Below are 16,720 nucleotides of genomic sequence, written 5' to 3'. Positions count from 1 at the left end.
CTCTGCTTTACGACACTTTACTATTTGTCCACCCATGATTTTTCTGTGTTTCACTAGGTATGGATATTGTCATCCTTGTTTTCTTATTATTACCCAATTTTACATATAAACAAATACAATGTTAAAATCTTAGTTCTAAATAATACCCAAATGTTCTGTGTTAACAACATTACTATAATCTTATTACATATTTTATTTTTTACAACAAAGCTTCATAATTTACTTAAACTTACATTTATTTTTTTCTTATTTTGTTTGGTTTTTAAATATTTCTTTTCTTTTTATTCTCTTTATTCTAATTCTTCTTTATTTTCATCACCATTAGAAAGAAATGCTTTACTTTTCTACATCTTATTGATCAATAGCATGACGAAGGTTGATTATTCAATATTAAAACCGTGTTGTTGTTTTTTTTTTAAGTTGGAGGCAACGCTCTTTTTTAAAACGTTGTTTTCCTAGTGTTGGCTGTGGTTTCTTTTTTAGCAGCGAATATGCTTCGTCTGTCAGTCTGTAACGCTATGGGGGAATATGAATTCATCTGTCCGTCGGTCATGCTACGAATGACATACTTAAAAATGTTGTCATTCTTGTTTTACATGAATCTGGAGGCTTCTACACCACAGGATCTAATTGTCCTTGCTTAAACTATGTGAGGCTAAATTAACCTTAAACTTGGTGTTACAAACTTTTAAGTGCATTCAAATTTATATCAAAATTCACTTTGAAAATTTTGTCAAGAAAGCATTTAAAACTTTAAAATGTTCAATTTGAATTTGGCAGCTGATTACAAGCCGCCAAAAAATAGCCAAAAAACATCATTAAAATTCATAAAAAAAACACTTTTTGGCTGCTTCAACTTCTAAGGTTTACAACAATTGCATAAGTGACAATGACAAGTTTTTTTTTGGCCCTTTTTGGTTTTAAAAACTGTTCTTTAAGGATTATAGATCTACATTTATATTCTGAGTAAAGAAAACAAGGGTTTAGTTAGCAATAGAGCTAATTCAAAACTTTGGTTTGTTGGCATTTTTTACCGTGATAAATGAAATGTTTATTGTTTACTATGCCCCTATCATTTAGGGAATGGCGGGAGATGTTCGAAACTTAGCCTAAAACTAGCAATTCTTAGGATCTTAAGCTTTAGACTAAAATCCTTAATACACATATTATAGGATTACTGTCTTTTTTGGTAGATTTTTATTTGTCCTTCATGGTAATTTACATTTCATACTACATTCAGATATTACATAAGTCATATTGTTTAAAAAAATGAGGGGGGGGGGCGGGAACATTTGTGACGTGAAACTAAATATATGAATAAAAATCCAATCTTTAAAAAAACTTTTAGGCCTAGCTGATAAAGATTTTCAATAGTCTCACAATCAATCATTTCCAAATATAGAAAATTATTGGTCTAAAAATATAATTCTTAGCTCTACTAGAATATTTTAAGAGAGAAAGGGCAAAGGGAATATCTTTGCGACACAAGACATTAACAAATTACATTTTTCTTTTGGCTCTTTGTCTTTTGGAATATTATTTTTTTTTGTAGCGAAGCTACTCCAAAAGTGTTGCTGTTTCATAACGTGCTTGTCAAGTTAGAAAGTAATCAAAAACCTGTCTATTTCCGCTCGTTACTTCTGTGTTTCCTATGGATATGATTGACCTTTTTTCATAAAGTAGTAAGTTATTTCTGTGTGCTTGTCAGCTAGGATTTTGCAAACGGCTGGACTTATTGTTCCTTAATTTTAAGGAAAGTTCTGTATTGGCCCAGGGTTAGTTTGCCGTTAAGGAAAGGCGGGTTGCATCAATTTAGTAAGAGATGAAGTCCCTATGAAAAAGCACACCCACTCTGAATAATAATTCATAGCAAATGAAAATATATTTGACAGAATACCTATTACTCATTTTTGGGGCGAATCCTCTAGAGGCTAGAGACAAAGCAACTTAATAGCTGTAAAATTTTAATATTCTATTTATAAATCTACTTTTCGACGAATTAATATGCAATCTTCTAGAAGGTTTGAACAAAAAAGCACAATAAATGTTGTAAATCTTTAGCAAAAATCTTGGAAAATTCTAGTTTAATGTTACGTAATTCATAATATTGACAATTTAAGTTAAGTGGTATGTCAACATAGTGTTAGTAACGAACACTTCAATTATTATTTATTTTATAATAGACATAAACTATTAACATACAATGCTTTAATGTTTGACAGTGACATATTAAAGATGATAAGAATGAATATTGCTAAAAAGTTTTCCAATTATATAAGTACTATAAGAAATCAGCTCAATTCCTGGTATCAAAACCGTGGTATTTATTCATGGATTTAGGGTTATGGCAACCATAATAGCCTAAACCCACCCATTTATAAAGCTTTCTTGACAGGTATAATCAATTTGAACATGCAGTTTTCGAGATACAGACTTAAAAAGACTGTACTACTTTATATTAAAAGGATTCAAAATGCAAAGACATATATTTTTCAACTCTAACCTGTGTTAATATATATAATCCTTTATATTAAAGGATTATTATATGGTTTTAAGAAAAATTTATATTTATTCCTGATTAAAATTCTTTAGAAAATGAAGTTACGGCTAGCAGAAATTGGTGAGCATTCGCTTCCGCATACGTATTACATTAGCAAATTATCAGAACCACGTTACAACTGCACAAACTCTTCCTTCATTTTTAGGGAAGTGACAAAGGACTACTGTCTGGTACCCAAAGTTTTACAATAACGTTTTCTTAATCGGTGGCTTAACAACTTTGATGACTTTATTGAATTTGATTGGTTAGTTTCAAACTTTTCAATCTAAAAATAGGTATTTTGTTAACAATCATTTTGGGTGTATATCAACTTATCATCCATTGTCTTACTTAGTAAAAGAAAATACTATGGGGAAGTGTATATACACACGGCTTAAATTTGGGATGGGTTTCTGTTGAACTTCTAATATAGAGAAAAGATTATTTTTAATACAAGAGTATACAAATATAATGAAAATTCAGTTGAAAATTTCATAATATGAATAGTAAAGCAAAATCGATAGGGAAGCTATGTGTAGGTCTTCATATGAAAGATAGTTTTTTTGCAGTCTTCCTTAATTTGGCACAGAAGCCTCCCCCTTTTCGGGTAATGGGTAGCCCCGTAGAGTAAGGGGACTGCAGATATAGCCTAGGGTGGGTACGGCAGAGGGGAAAAACTAATCCCAACTTACTTTCAATTTATTTTAAAAATAAGTGTTGTTCAGTAATCGAAAGGAACTCAAGAAAGAAGCATCGACTTTTGTAATTCATACTTAAGTTTTAAATATAGAATTAAAGGTCATAAATGCCCTATTATTTATTTTTGTCCATAATTATCCCATTGTGTCAGATTCACCTTGAAACTGCACCGAGACGTTCCTTTGCGCACCATCATTGCACAATGGTCTAAGAAAATATTTTTGTGGTCAAAAAATATAACCAGTTAAATTATTTTATCGGAAAAAAACTTAATTACTTCAAAATTGCAGACTAAATGTAAATGTAATATTAATGCTAGGTAGGCTAGGGAGCCGAGCGCTGCGGCCAGAGTTCATAGAGTTCTGTTGGGAGGGGGGGGGGGGGCGGTAGGGGGGTACTCAAATTTTCAAAATAGAAAAAAAAGTTCTAAGAGGATATTACCATTTAATCTTAGGTGTCTTAAGGGATAAAACAATAACTTGATGAAACTCACCTCCCTAATTATGATAAAACAAAATCATCCCTTTAGTTGAATCAGTGTTGTATTTTGTCCATAATAAAAATTATTTGAGGCTAATGTGAGATTATTTTTGGTTTAAAAAGATGATGCACATCGTTGCTTGCTTGGATACTGTTTATACAAACAAACAAAAGAAAAGAAAATAGCTAAAAACCTTCCCTGATCGTTTTTGTAATAGTTCTCCGGATCATGGAAAGAAAACGAAGTTGCGGGTTTCATCGTATTTTCACAGTAACTTTTCTCATATTTCTTGGCCCTGCTGGGGGGGGGGGGGGGGGGGCTCTAACCCTGCGGTGCAATCATTAACATTTACTAAGAACTAAGAAATTTAAAGGGATAAGACAATAGCCGATAAATTAATGCACTTCTCTAATAATGACACACAAAATTACCCATCTATTGATTAAAATTAGTGGTTGAAACGTTTGAACACTCAACTAAATAAACCAACCAATCAAAATTCACTTAATGTTAAACCAACAAATAAAAAACGTCATTGTAAAACTTTGGGACTATGGAAATAAACAGCCCCGTAGTCCCCCCTCTCTCTGAAAAGAACCTTTGTTGCTACCAAGTTGAATTAATAATGTGTAATAATGTATAAACATAATACACCACGTAAACACGTTCCAACATTTTGGAAGATTTTGTAAGTCAACAAGTTACACCATTTGACATCACAAAAGCATTTAAGCTATGCTTTAAATTATGCTGTTATTGTATCGTTTTAAGGCTCACAAAAATAGCGTTTTAAAGCATGGGGTGCCTTTTTATGTCGCAACCTTTTTTTAGATGCGTGGCATCTCTATAAGATTATATTAATTTTTATTATTTTCCGTCACTCTCATCTTATTTTTTCATTCTTCTTTTCCGTCTTTCTTTTATTTAGAATTTCATTTTTTAACGTTCTCTTCCCCCTCTTTCCTCTCTCTCTTTCTCCTCCTTTCTCTCTCTCTCTTTCTTCTCCTTCCTCTCTCTCTTCCTCCTCCTTCCCATCTCTTTCTTCCTCCTCCTTCCTCTTTCTCTCTTCCTCCTCCTTCCTCTTTCTCTTCCTCCTCCTTTCTCTCTCTCTTCCTCCTCCTTTCTCTCTCTCTTCCTCCTCCTTTCTCTCTCTCTTCCTCCTCCTTCCTCTTTCTCTTCCTCCTCCTTTCTCTCTCTTTCTCTTCCTCCTTATTTCTCTCTCTCTCTTCCTCCTCCTTTCTCTCTCTCTCTCTCTTCCTCCCCTTTCTTTCTCTCTTCCTCCTCCTTCCTCTCTCTCTTCCTCCTCCCTCCTCTCTCTCTTCCTCCTCCTTTCTCTCTCTCTCTTTCTCCCCTTTCTTTGTCTCTTTCTCCTCCTTTCCACCCCCCTCTCTCTCTCTTATGAATTTTGTTGTAACTTTGAAAATGTATATCCTTGTTTCTATTTGAAGACAAGTAAAGAGGAAAAGAAATTTTCTATGTGCCATCACAACCACAAATTGTTAAGTCCGTTATGTGTTTGATAATCGCCAAAAGCCATAATGATAAACATGTAGGGAAGGGGACATTGGACTGTAAATTACACTGGTATCCGAAGTTTTATAACCATCTAGTACGTTTTCTCAAAACTTTGGTTACTTATATTGAATTTTCATTGAATGACTCAGAATTAGTAGTATCCAAAGTTTTCAACCTATGATTTTAATCTTAATGGTTTAGTAACTAATTTTGGGGAAGTAATGGCGCAACAATTTTTTAATTTGTGGGGAGGGGATATGTTATGGATTTTGTTGCAATGTTCGGGGAGGGGGTGGGGGGTTAACATCCTCCGGGATTTTTGAGAAGGTGGGGGGGGGGGGTTGTAAGGTGGTTAGGGTCGTGAAGTGTCATTCTTTAATGGCACACAAGTCAACAAGGATAATGAAGTACAAGGTTGGATAACTCGTAATATTCACCAATTTAAAAATAGCAATGTTTTGTTTTCAATAGATTGATTCTTAATACTTATTGGGTAATGAATGAATTTTCTTTCATTAAACCTAAATTTTCTTTCATTTACTTATACTTTGACTTAAAACTGTAAATGAATGGACTGGTAAATATTTTTTAATGTGTAATAGAATCCCAAAAGAAACTTTCCCTAAAATACTGGTCTAGGCGAATGAACATATAGACATACATCTAATTACTAAAGTCCGTAGGATAACTATCCTATCCAACCTTTGAGTGTAATATCCTTGGTAGTTAGTTCCTTTTAACATTTTCAAATCGGTTAAGCATGAAGAAAATTTTTATTTAGAAGATTTTTCACATTTACTTTACTTTTTTTGTACTTTTTGTATCCCAATTTTCTTGGGATCTTAAGAAATAAGACAAGGAAAATATGTTGATATACTTTTCCAATGATGATAAACAAAATAACCCCTTTTGAATATAAAGAGCATTGGCGGAAAAGTTTGAACACTTCTAATGGAACTAATCACTTGAAATTTGAAAAGGAACCCAAAGCTTTAAAGCCAACGAATATGATATCGTGGTTATAAAACTTTGTGTACCAATATAATTTATAATCAAATGTCCCCTCCCTTCTCGATTGGTTATGCCTTTTCGACATTTACATTACCTCTTAAAACAGTCGATAATATAATATGTTAGTTATGATTACTTTTCATTAAGGGGGGGGGGGGGGTTTAATGCAACCATCTCGTAATCAATGTATAAATGGCACTTAGAATTCGAATTTCGATCTGAAATTTTGCATGAGTAATCCTTGGTAGGTCTATTTTCCCTAAATCGAACAAAAAGTTGAAAAGTAACAGCTAACGGCTCAGCCGTTTAGCCGTTTTTTGGCTATTTTTAGGGCAAATCTGTCAAAAATTACGTAGAAATCAACATTTTAAAACATATTTTTGCTTTAAATCATGTGAAATGATACAAAAAATATTTTTTTAGATTTCTAGAACTAGCAACTACCGGCTAGAATCGTTTAAAAACTTTTTGGATCGGAAAAGAGCATTATGTGGAGAGAGGTTTCGTGATTTATTTCCATAGAAAAAAGCCAAAAAATTACGAAGCGGCTGAGCTGCCAGCCGTTAGCCGTTACTTTTCCAACTTTTTGTTCGATTTAGGGAAAATAGACCTACCAAGGATTACTCATGCAACATTTTAATTCGAATTCTAAGTGCCATTTATACATTGATTACGAGATGGTTGCATTAAAACCCCCCCCCCCCCCCTTATCATATAATAAGATGTCAACTTTAGACTTTAGGTACGTTTTCTAAAAGTTATTGTGTTATTTCCTTACTCGAACACACACACAAACTCATCACACACATACACACACACTCACACACACACATACACACACACACACACACACACACACACAAACAGCCTAATATATTTTGAGGAAATTAAATGTATGTTAATGTTCTTTTCTTAAATGAAAGGTTAAAGGTTTGGATATATGGTTTCATACCAGAACACAAGGACAATTTTGTAATTGAGAAGCGCAACATGGATAAGATTTTACATTAGAGACAAAATAGTAGAGTAAAATTCAATACAGTAAAAATTCAGAAAATATTGATAAAAATTGAAAATATTATAAAGTAGTAAGTTGTGTGCATGGCTGCTAAGATCTCTTAAACTGCTGAACTGTTCGTTCTAAAACAAAAGGGCAGTTAAGTATTTAAGGCAAGTTTTAGGATATTTTAGGTTAGTGATATAGGGACAAAAAACTTTCTCAAAATTGTCAAAAGATGACAAAATAAACGAAAAATAACATTAAACATTATTTAGATTCTGTAATGTGCTTTTTTATTTAAATTGAATTTCCAAATTGTTCTTAGTTTAATCTACTGGCCAGCGAGATGATTTCATTAAATAGATCTCTACAAGACGTCAGATTATCAACATGTAAATCTAAGGTAAATTTTTTAGTAGCAATGTTCTTTTTTTATTTTGTCCGTTCGTCTGCTGACATTTTCTAGCGTTTCTGATTACGTCTGATACATTTTTTTTGCCACAAATAAAATGACAACCTTCGCCTTCCAACGATTTTAAGCTACCAAAAGCAGAAACTTAACTGGTTTATATTATTCGAGGGGGAAGATTCGTTATAGTCTATTACCCCAACCCTCTCGTGTTAGTTTTATTAATATCCGCAAATTTTTTTAACACTCAGTCCACTTTTAATTCAAAAAAGACATGTATTTTTTTTACCTTTTAACCTTCCAACAATGGTTTCTAAAAAGTTTGTTTATGGGTCAAAGTAGTTGGATGTATGTGTGTTTGTTCAATTGAAATTATGCGTATCGTCGCCATTTTTCGTCAGATTTTACTACTGTTTTTAAGCCTTAAAACTCACACCTTTACGGAATTTTAGCACAACCTACCTCCCCCTTTGTGCAAAAGAAAATTTGGTGATACCCAGTTCAGCGATACTTGTTTTTTAAGGACCCACCTTTGTTTGCAATCCATAATTTGGTATATTTTAGGTGTACGCCAGTTTATTACCAACTACCTCTGTAGTCATTGTGTTTCACAACGAGGCCTGGACTACGCTGTTAAGAACAATACATTCTATTATTAACAGGTATAGTAATGGTTTTAAAATAGCTGTTGCAATAATAATTGTTATCACACAACCTTACTTAGATAATCTTATTGAGCTCAACCATATTATGTGTGTAAGTGAAGCTATGGTTTCTTGGCGTTTTCACCTAGGTAGACGGTTCACTTTTGTATAGCCACTAGGGTGAGATCTGATAACATAATCGCTTCACCTACTGTCTTAGGGGAGCTTTTGCATACCCTCCCTGAAATTAAGCAATACAGGTGTCACAAATTAGGTCACTAAAATTAAACCGTTAACAAAAGAAAAGCTTCGGATTAGGTGGTGTGATTGTATATATTGATAATTAAAAAACTCAAGTAAATTAGAAGTAGGGCTCAATTTTTTATCACCGTATAACTGTAAGTGATACAATCAGAACCCCCACCCAACCCCATTCCAAAAAAGGAATTTAAATTCTTTAATTGCAAAATGGCAATTAACAATTTAGCATGGTTTAAAAGGATTAAAATATAATTGTAGGTTTACTTCTCTAAATATTAATTATTAAATTATTAAGATCTCCGCGAGAGCTGGTAGAGGAGATTATCCTTGTTGACGATGCCTCAGAACATGATCATCTGGGACAGGACCTGGAGGACTATGTCAGGAAACTTCCTCTTCCAGGTATAGATAGATTGATAGTTATACAGACAGTCAGATAGATAGACATATGGTTGGTTATAAGGACAGATGGATAGATTAGATAGGGAGATAGTCAGACATACAGCTAGATTATCATCTATGACAGGACTTGGAGGACAATATCAGGAAGCTTCCTCTCCCAGGTATAGATAGATAGACATAAGAATAGATAGTGAGGCAGATGGGCAATGGGTAGATAATCTTGGACTAGTTCCAGGTATAGATAGACAGATAGAAAGTGAGATAAAATGTCAGAAAAATATAGATAGACTGACGATGGGTAAATCATTAAATTTTCTCTTACAAATATAGATTAGATATAAATACAAATGGAAAGTCAGGAATAGAAGATAGTGAGATGGACAGTCAGTCAATTAGTCAATTTTCTTGAACAGAGGTGGATTCTTAAAAACACTTTTGCCCCACTCAAATCGGTTTGCCCCACTAAAATTTTAGTGGGGCAAAATTATCCTTTCTAAATTTTTGATTTGCCCCACTGATTTTAGTGGGGCAAACTGATTTGAGTGGGGCAAAAGTTTTTTAAGAATTCACCTCAGGACGAGTATTAGAAATCTTTCCAAACAAGGCTTTGAGAATACATTCAGGATACATATTGACAGACATACATATAGGTAGACAGGCAAACCTGCTATTTACTTTACTACATACCTAAATTAATTTATAGTGTAAAGAGACTCACATTGATGAATAGGTAGAATTATTGGAAATATCCTAAAACATACATTTTATATACTTGGTATGACTTAGTTTTCGCTCAAGTATCATAGAATAAAACACCAAAGCTGTACATTATTACCAATGTAATAACTACCGCTTCCAAGTTCTAACGATTATGAACTACCTCTTTTTCTGCTATTATTTACTTATTTATGCAAATATGAAACTCAATGTTTTATGTATTTTATATGCGGAAGTGTATGCATACCCCAACTACTAAATCAAGTAAACTTGTTTAAGAGTAAGTTTTCAAACTTGCTAATCTATATACTTATACATATTTTTTTATTTCGTACCTTTTCTATCTTTATCATTTAACGAGCGGTTTTGCCCCCTAGAGGCCTCTAGGGGCATATGACGTTGTTGGAGAGAGTTCAATCCCCCCTCCACTTTTAATTTTATTTTTAAAAGAAAAAAATGTTTAGGTTATTTTTGTTAGTAGCGATATTTCTTAGAAGGGTGGTGGTACCATTCCCCAAAATAGTTTTAAACCTTTGCAGGACCTATGATAAGATACACTGTACATAAGAATCATATCGGTTCATTAGTTAGCTAGTTCCTTCTGTACAGACAAACAGACTATATCCTGTTACTTATAATATATAAGGATTGATTGTTAAGTTTTGCATATTAAAATAATAGACGATTTACATGTTCATGATTTTTGACAAAAAAAAATTCTTATGATACAATATATTATACAACATGTGAGGAAATGAATCCTCACCATCTTCTAAACTCTTCTTGTGTTTTCCTATATTCTATAATGTCATCATTTACTACCTAGTGTCTAGAGAGGTCTTAGAAACATTTTTCCTCTCAAATTTTAGATATTTTCATTTAATTACCTTTAAATACATGATTTAGAGCTGGATCTTTAAATCATTTAGTATAGCCCTCGCCACTGCCACAGGTACAGCAACTCACCTAATAGCGATCTTTAAATCAAAATGGCTGTAGATGATTTCCCAAAAAGTGGCTGCAGTCAGTTAGCGCGGTCACAGAGCCATAGAGACAGCCACTTTTGATATTTTAATAATTAATTATAATATTTTATTGCGAAATTATCGTAAAAACATTGAAATTAAGGTTTTTTAAAAATAATAATTGAATAAGTTTTTAAAAATATCTATATAATGTCTAAACATAAAAGATTTTAAAGATCCATATTTCCAGGATTGCCGGCATTGCACTGTCGTAAAATCTTTTTTAAAATCCATGTTTTATTGGCAGCACTGGCAGTGGCAGCGACTGCCCTCAGTGATTTAAAGATCCAGCTCTGGAGTTGCTATATTAGTGAAATATGCTGTTATTGTTATCAATAAAGATAAACCATAAAGATAAAGTATAATAGCTTATTTTTTAATTTCCTTGTTTATTGACTGATGTTTTATTTCAGTGAAAGTGTTGAGAACTGGAACAAGATCTGGTTTGATCAGAGCAAGATTATTGGGTGCTAAGCATGTTAAGGTATGTTATGAAGAGGTTGAGCACTTGAAAAATAAGGATGACAACATCCATAAAAACGATACCTACCAAATCAGAAAGTCAGCCAAATCAAACCTTACAAATATAGAGTAAAAACGCATTTATTAACATAATTTAGAAGTTTGATCAGAATTCTGCCAAAATCTATTGCACTTATTTTCTTTAATACAGGATGTATAGACATACTAACACTCAAATCTCGATTATAGAGATGCCCTGCTTATGATACTAGATCTAATGGGCAATGTTTAAAAATTGACATTAAAATGACATTAGTGTTGCTAAGATTGCTTAATTGTATTTAAATGTTAAGTTTGAAATCTGTAGGACAATTTTAACAAACCTAATTATAGAAAAGCTTTTAAAACACCTTTTTCTAATAAAAAAATGATGAAACAACTAAAATTAAATGAAATATAACAAATGTGACCCACACAGATGTATCCTGAGCTTTAATCTATTAAATTATTCAAGAAGGTTAGAGAAGAAAGGAGTTTATAACGCCTGCAGCAATTATATACAGTCACACAAAGACCAAAATTGAATAGAACAAAGAAAATTTTCATTTTATATAATGCAGTTTTTGACCAAATTAATAAACAATTTATAGGTTCATAATAAAGCAAATAAACTAAAAGTGCATTTATTTTTTTTTACAAATAATAGTTTGAAAAATTTTGCAAGACTTTAAATAAATCCGAAAAAGTCCTGAAAAATTAAAGTTAAATCATATCAAAATTTCTGACCAAATTAATAGGTAAACAATTTATAGGTTGATAATAGAGCAAATAAGCTAAAAGTGCATTTAAATTTTAACAAATAATATTTTTGAAAAAGAGAGGGGTAGGTTTCTGGTAAAATCTGTAAAGGTTATGTGTTATAAGTAAAAAACAGTAGTAGAATGCTAAAAATTTATGTTAACTTAAAAAAAAAAAAATTTGTCTATAGTTCTTTTCAATAAGAAATACACATATTTAGTGAATATTATCCTTCTACTACTATTTTTAAGCCTTAAAACACACACCTTTACGGATTCTACCAGAAACCTACCCCTCTCTTTGCAAGATTTTAAGATAAATCAGAAAAACACATGAAAAATTAGAATGAAAACCTATGATCTAAATCATGTCTTAATAGTTTGCTGCTTTTCTCTTCAAAAATCTACATTGAATTAACCAAAACTAACATTTAACACTATCTACTTAAGAACAATTCACCTGATATTGCAGAATTGCATCCTTGTCATAACACAAATCTCTGATATGAAATATTACTGAGGGTAATGTGTTTTAAATCTTTGGATTTATTCAATCCTCTGACAATGATAAAAAGGATTATTATGCGCAATATTCACACAATCTTGACAAACTTAAAGTTTCAGCCACATTTGTCAAATGTTAAAACTTTGTTTTAAACAGTGCACCACCATAAATCTGTCTCTTCTTATCTGGAGTTTTGGTTTCCTCCTCTCAGAATATCCCCAATCCAGACCAGTGTTGCTAGGCAGAAATTTATTTTGTGAACAACACAGTTTTTAAGATTAATGGGGCTACTTTCCCTATTAATTCAACACATTGTCTTTTCTCTACCACGTGCAGGACAGGTGTTAAATATATTGTAATGTTTGTTAAAGTGTGCTTTTTTGTCTTTTCCTTCTTATCAACCTTTCTATGGACAGGTATGGAGGTATTATAAGATATTGTTTCCTCTCAACTCTTTCTTTAAATTTTGGAATTTATGTTTGTAATTGTTGGTTTTTTATAAGATTACACTTTTCTGGAAGTGCAAATACAGTTTATGGGATATCTGACCAAGAATATACTCTGGATGTATAAATGATATAAAATAACTATCCCTGACCATAGTTTCCTAGTCCCAAGGTGGCCACAAGCAAACATAAACTTTTAATTCAATGCAAAGCTCACAAACTGCAAAGTTTGGTCACTGTTCCCCTTTCTTTCTTACCATTTGTGTCTCATAAATTGCACTTTCTTTTACTAGATTCTGACATTTTCTAACTAGGGTTCCTGTGGTTTATAGTTGACTCTTTGACAGGATAAAAGTTCTAGTGTATAAGTAAAGAATAGTATAAAATTATTGGAATGTAGGTTATAAAACAGAATTTTATGTGAGTATTCCAAAATTTCATATGTAAATAAATAACACTTCAAATTGTTTTGCCGTATGCAAATACATAAATTTAATATTCTTAATTTTGCTGAAAATATGAGATATCATAACAAGTTGCAAATATGGAACTTCAGAATGAGAAATGCATAAAATCCTATCAAATAAACATCTCTGTTTGAAATGTTTAGAGAGAAACACATCACATTTAGTATAAATGTGTAGAATTTAGAATATTTGTGATGGTATCATAGGAAGCTGATGTATGTTTGTTGAAGTGAGGCACACACAAATTGGAAATCTTGCTGGGAGTTTCCTCTAAACTTGATCGGTGTTGTTAAAATTTTTTTATCATTTGATTTCAAGACTTTTGTCAACAGCTGTTTTTTTCATTGTATCAGAATCTTTAAATGAATTGTTACTTTATATAGAACTAGGAAGCCTCTACCCCACCTGAGGTGAGGGGAATTTGACCCCTACCCCCCTCCCAATTATTTATGTTTTGAAGAAATTATTTTATTTTAGGGGGAGAGGGTGAATTTTTTTATTGGTTATTTCACTTGGGAGGGTGTATATACCTTCTCTAAAATGGTTATAGACCTTCCCTGGACCTATAAAAAGCAACACTGTAAATGAGAACCATACATGTTCAGCAGTTAGTTAAATTCTTTGCTACAGACTAAAAAAAGGTTACTACTTTACATAAAATGATAAGCATCTAAAGGCCTCTAAACCTTTCCTGGACCTAAGAGTAGCTTAACTGTGAAGTAGAACCCAAAAGGTCCAGTGGTTAGCAAGATCCTTTGGTACAGACAGACAAAAATCCTGTTACCTTATCAGGATTTTAAATAGGAGGAGGGAGGTAAACTTATGACTAAACTAGACAAGAGGTTTGTGGGATATTGTCATCTTGTTTGAATGTTTGTGTAGGTAATCAAAGAGGCTTTTCATATGATGATTTCACTTAGGCTCATCCCAGTTGTGCTTTCATGCGACATATTTACCTTTAAAATCATAACTTTAACATACTTTTGAGTACAAACATCTGAAGTAGGTTTTCTTTCAGAATTTTAAAAAATTCAGATTTATGTTTGGATTTTGGTAGGATGTAGTTTATTTTAAGTATTAAATACATTTTGATAAGATTTAATTACATTTCATGTTTTGTTTCAATCCAAGCAAAAAGATAGATTAAATAATAGTGTTAGTATTGTGTTTGTTAATTTAAATACCACCAATTTTATCATTAATTTATCATAATTTATTTAAGTATTCATCATATTAGTATATTAAATTGCTCACGGATTTTTCGCAAAATTTCTCGCGGATTTTCAAAAAACTATTTAGATATGATATCATATAAATACATTTTCAGGGATCAGTAATAACCTTCCTGGACGCTCATTGTGAATGTACAGAGGGATGGCTGGAACCTTTACTCTCTGAAATTGCCAAAAACAGGTAAAAAAATACTTTTTCAGTTATGGAGGGTACATTGTACTGTAAACTTTTCTGGTGCCCAAAGTTTTAAGAATTTTATATTATCATCTAGGGGCTCTATTCAAAGACTACGAAGGTGGTAGAAAATAGTATAAAACCACCAAATGGGTAAATATAAAAGAAGAAAAATTGCCTAAAACAACACTGAAACCTATGTAAAGCTTTCCTTGATCAGTTCATAAATTTTTAAATCTTAGGTATCAGATAAAAGAACACCTTTCTACTTTATATAATATAATAGAATTATCTCTATAGCTAAACTATTAATTTCAGAAAAGCTGTTGTGTGTCCTGTTATTGATGTTATCTCTGATGAGAGTTTCGAGTACATTACTGCCAGTGACATGACCTGGGGAGGTTTCAATTGGAAGTTGAACTTCAGATGGTTAGTATCAATTTATTCCAATTAATTCGAAAAAATAACGAAATCTATACGTCATTTTCAGCTGTCGTGGGGGGGGGGGGGGGGCCGGGGGCAACACCTACTAGGATCTCCCCCCAAAATATTATTTTAGATTTATTTCACTTGTTGGTTATCCCTTATTCCTGGGTTAGTATATTGACCACAGTAAATATTGTAGCTCTAGATCCATACTGAGTAAATTGAGCCAAAAAGACCTCAGTGAAGTAACAATCCGTCCTTATTATTATTTAGAACATTTTTGTACACAATTGTTTATGAAAGGGCGGTTATTGTTTTATATCATCCACTTTTTATGTCAGTTTTATAATTGATATATCTAGCTCTTGGGAAATATATCATCCAAAAATTTCGTCGCTCGTATTATTGGAAAGAATCATATGTTAACAGATATATTCGTCTACTAGAATATCCTTTTTAAGTTGGACTGATTATTTATGATGCCTTGGCCAATGAATAGTCCAAATCATAACCATGCACAGTTTGAACTTACATCTTTTACTTTTAATAGAATGATGCTCTACGTTTTTACACCTCAATTTTACCCTTTTTAAATCATTTAATTATTGATTAAATTTATATATTTATTTTACAGGTACCGCGTGCCGCAGAGGGAGATGGATAGACGCGGAGGTGACCGCAGTGAACCGCTTCACACGCCCGCAATGGCGGGAGGATTGTTCAGTATCGACAGGAATAGAATCTCAGCATAAATTTGAATATCTTGGGGAAGGTTTTTTAAACTAACCCACCATATCTAAATTTAAAGAGAGGGGTAGGTTTCTGGTAGAATCCGTAAAGGTGTGTGTTTTAAGGCTTAAAAATAGTAGTAGTACGATAATATTCACTAAATATGTGTATTTCTTATTGAAAAGAACTATCGACAATTTTTTTTTTTAAGTTAACATAAAGGGGGGGGGGGGAAATGTGGTGACTCGTGCCACGACATACCAGCAATTTTATTTTGGGTGCTACTCCCTTAGTTTTAGAGATAATTGGGTGAAATCTTTTGGGCTGGGTCAGTAATTACCCCAACTAGAGGTATCTTTCAAAAAAAACGGCGGCGGGTCCGCCGCTCCCGCCGTTCACCGCCATTTTCCGCCGCCGCCAAAAAAAAATTTTTTATTGCATTTCTCGCCGAATTAGGCAATTTGGAATCATTTGAGACCATATTATTTTTTTCAAAAATTTTTCCCCTTATAACCAACCCTGTGGGGGGACTTTTTCAAATTCTCGTTTATTAAGGTATATCTTAAATTCAGTGCCTCTCCTAAGCTTTTAAAGATATTGAGACAAAACCTTTTGAGGTAGATCAGTAAAAAATATTTGAATAGAAAATGGCGGCGGTACCGCCGCTCCCGCCGTCCACCGCCATTTTCCGCCGCCGCCGCCAAAATTTTTTTTATTGCATTTCTCGCCGAATTAGGCAATTTGGAATCATTTGAGACCATGTTATTTTTTTCAAAAA

The 16,720-nt window shown here is 32.7% G+C and overlaps 1 protein-coding gene across 1 annotated transcript in view; it reads left to right on the top strand.

Moving 5' to 3' along the window:
- Pgant5 (polypeptide N-acetylgalactosaminyltransferase 5) overlaps positions 1 to 16,720 on the top strand; it is a 134,510-nt gene that overhangs the window by 97,626 nt on the left and 20,164 nt on the right. Inside the window, exons 4-10 of the mRNA XM_080180589.1 lie at positions 7,571 to 7,648; positions 8,219 to 8,316; positions 8,855 to 8,961; positions 11,117 to 11,187; positions 14,708 to 14,793; positions 15,106 to 15,216; positions 15,848 to 15,947. Of these exons, the coding sequence (XP_080036715.1) occupies positions 7,571 to 7,648; positions 8,219 to 8,316; positions 8,855 to 8,961; positions 11,117 to 11,187; positions 14,708 to 14,793; positions 15,106 to 15,216; positions 15,848 to 15,947 (651 nt within the window). The remainder of the gene's footprint in view (positions 1 to 7,570; positions 7,649 to 8,218; positions 8,317 to 8,854; positions 8,962 to 11,116; positions 11,188 to 14,707; positions 14,794 to 15,105; positions 15,217 to 15,847; positions 15,948 to 16,720) is intronic.

The sequence above is a fragment of the Acartia tonsa genome, chromosome 13 (genome assembly GCF_053477335.1).
Source record: "Acartia tonsa isolate MP-2025a chromosome 13, ASM5347733v1, whole genome shotgun sequence".
Classification (NCBI taxonomy): Eukaryota; Metazoa; Arthropoda; class Copepoda; order Calanoida; family Acartiidae; genus Acartia; species Acartia tonsa.
Note: the sequence above shows the minus strand (reverse complement) of the source record. Positions and strands in the feature narration are given on the sequence as shown.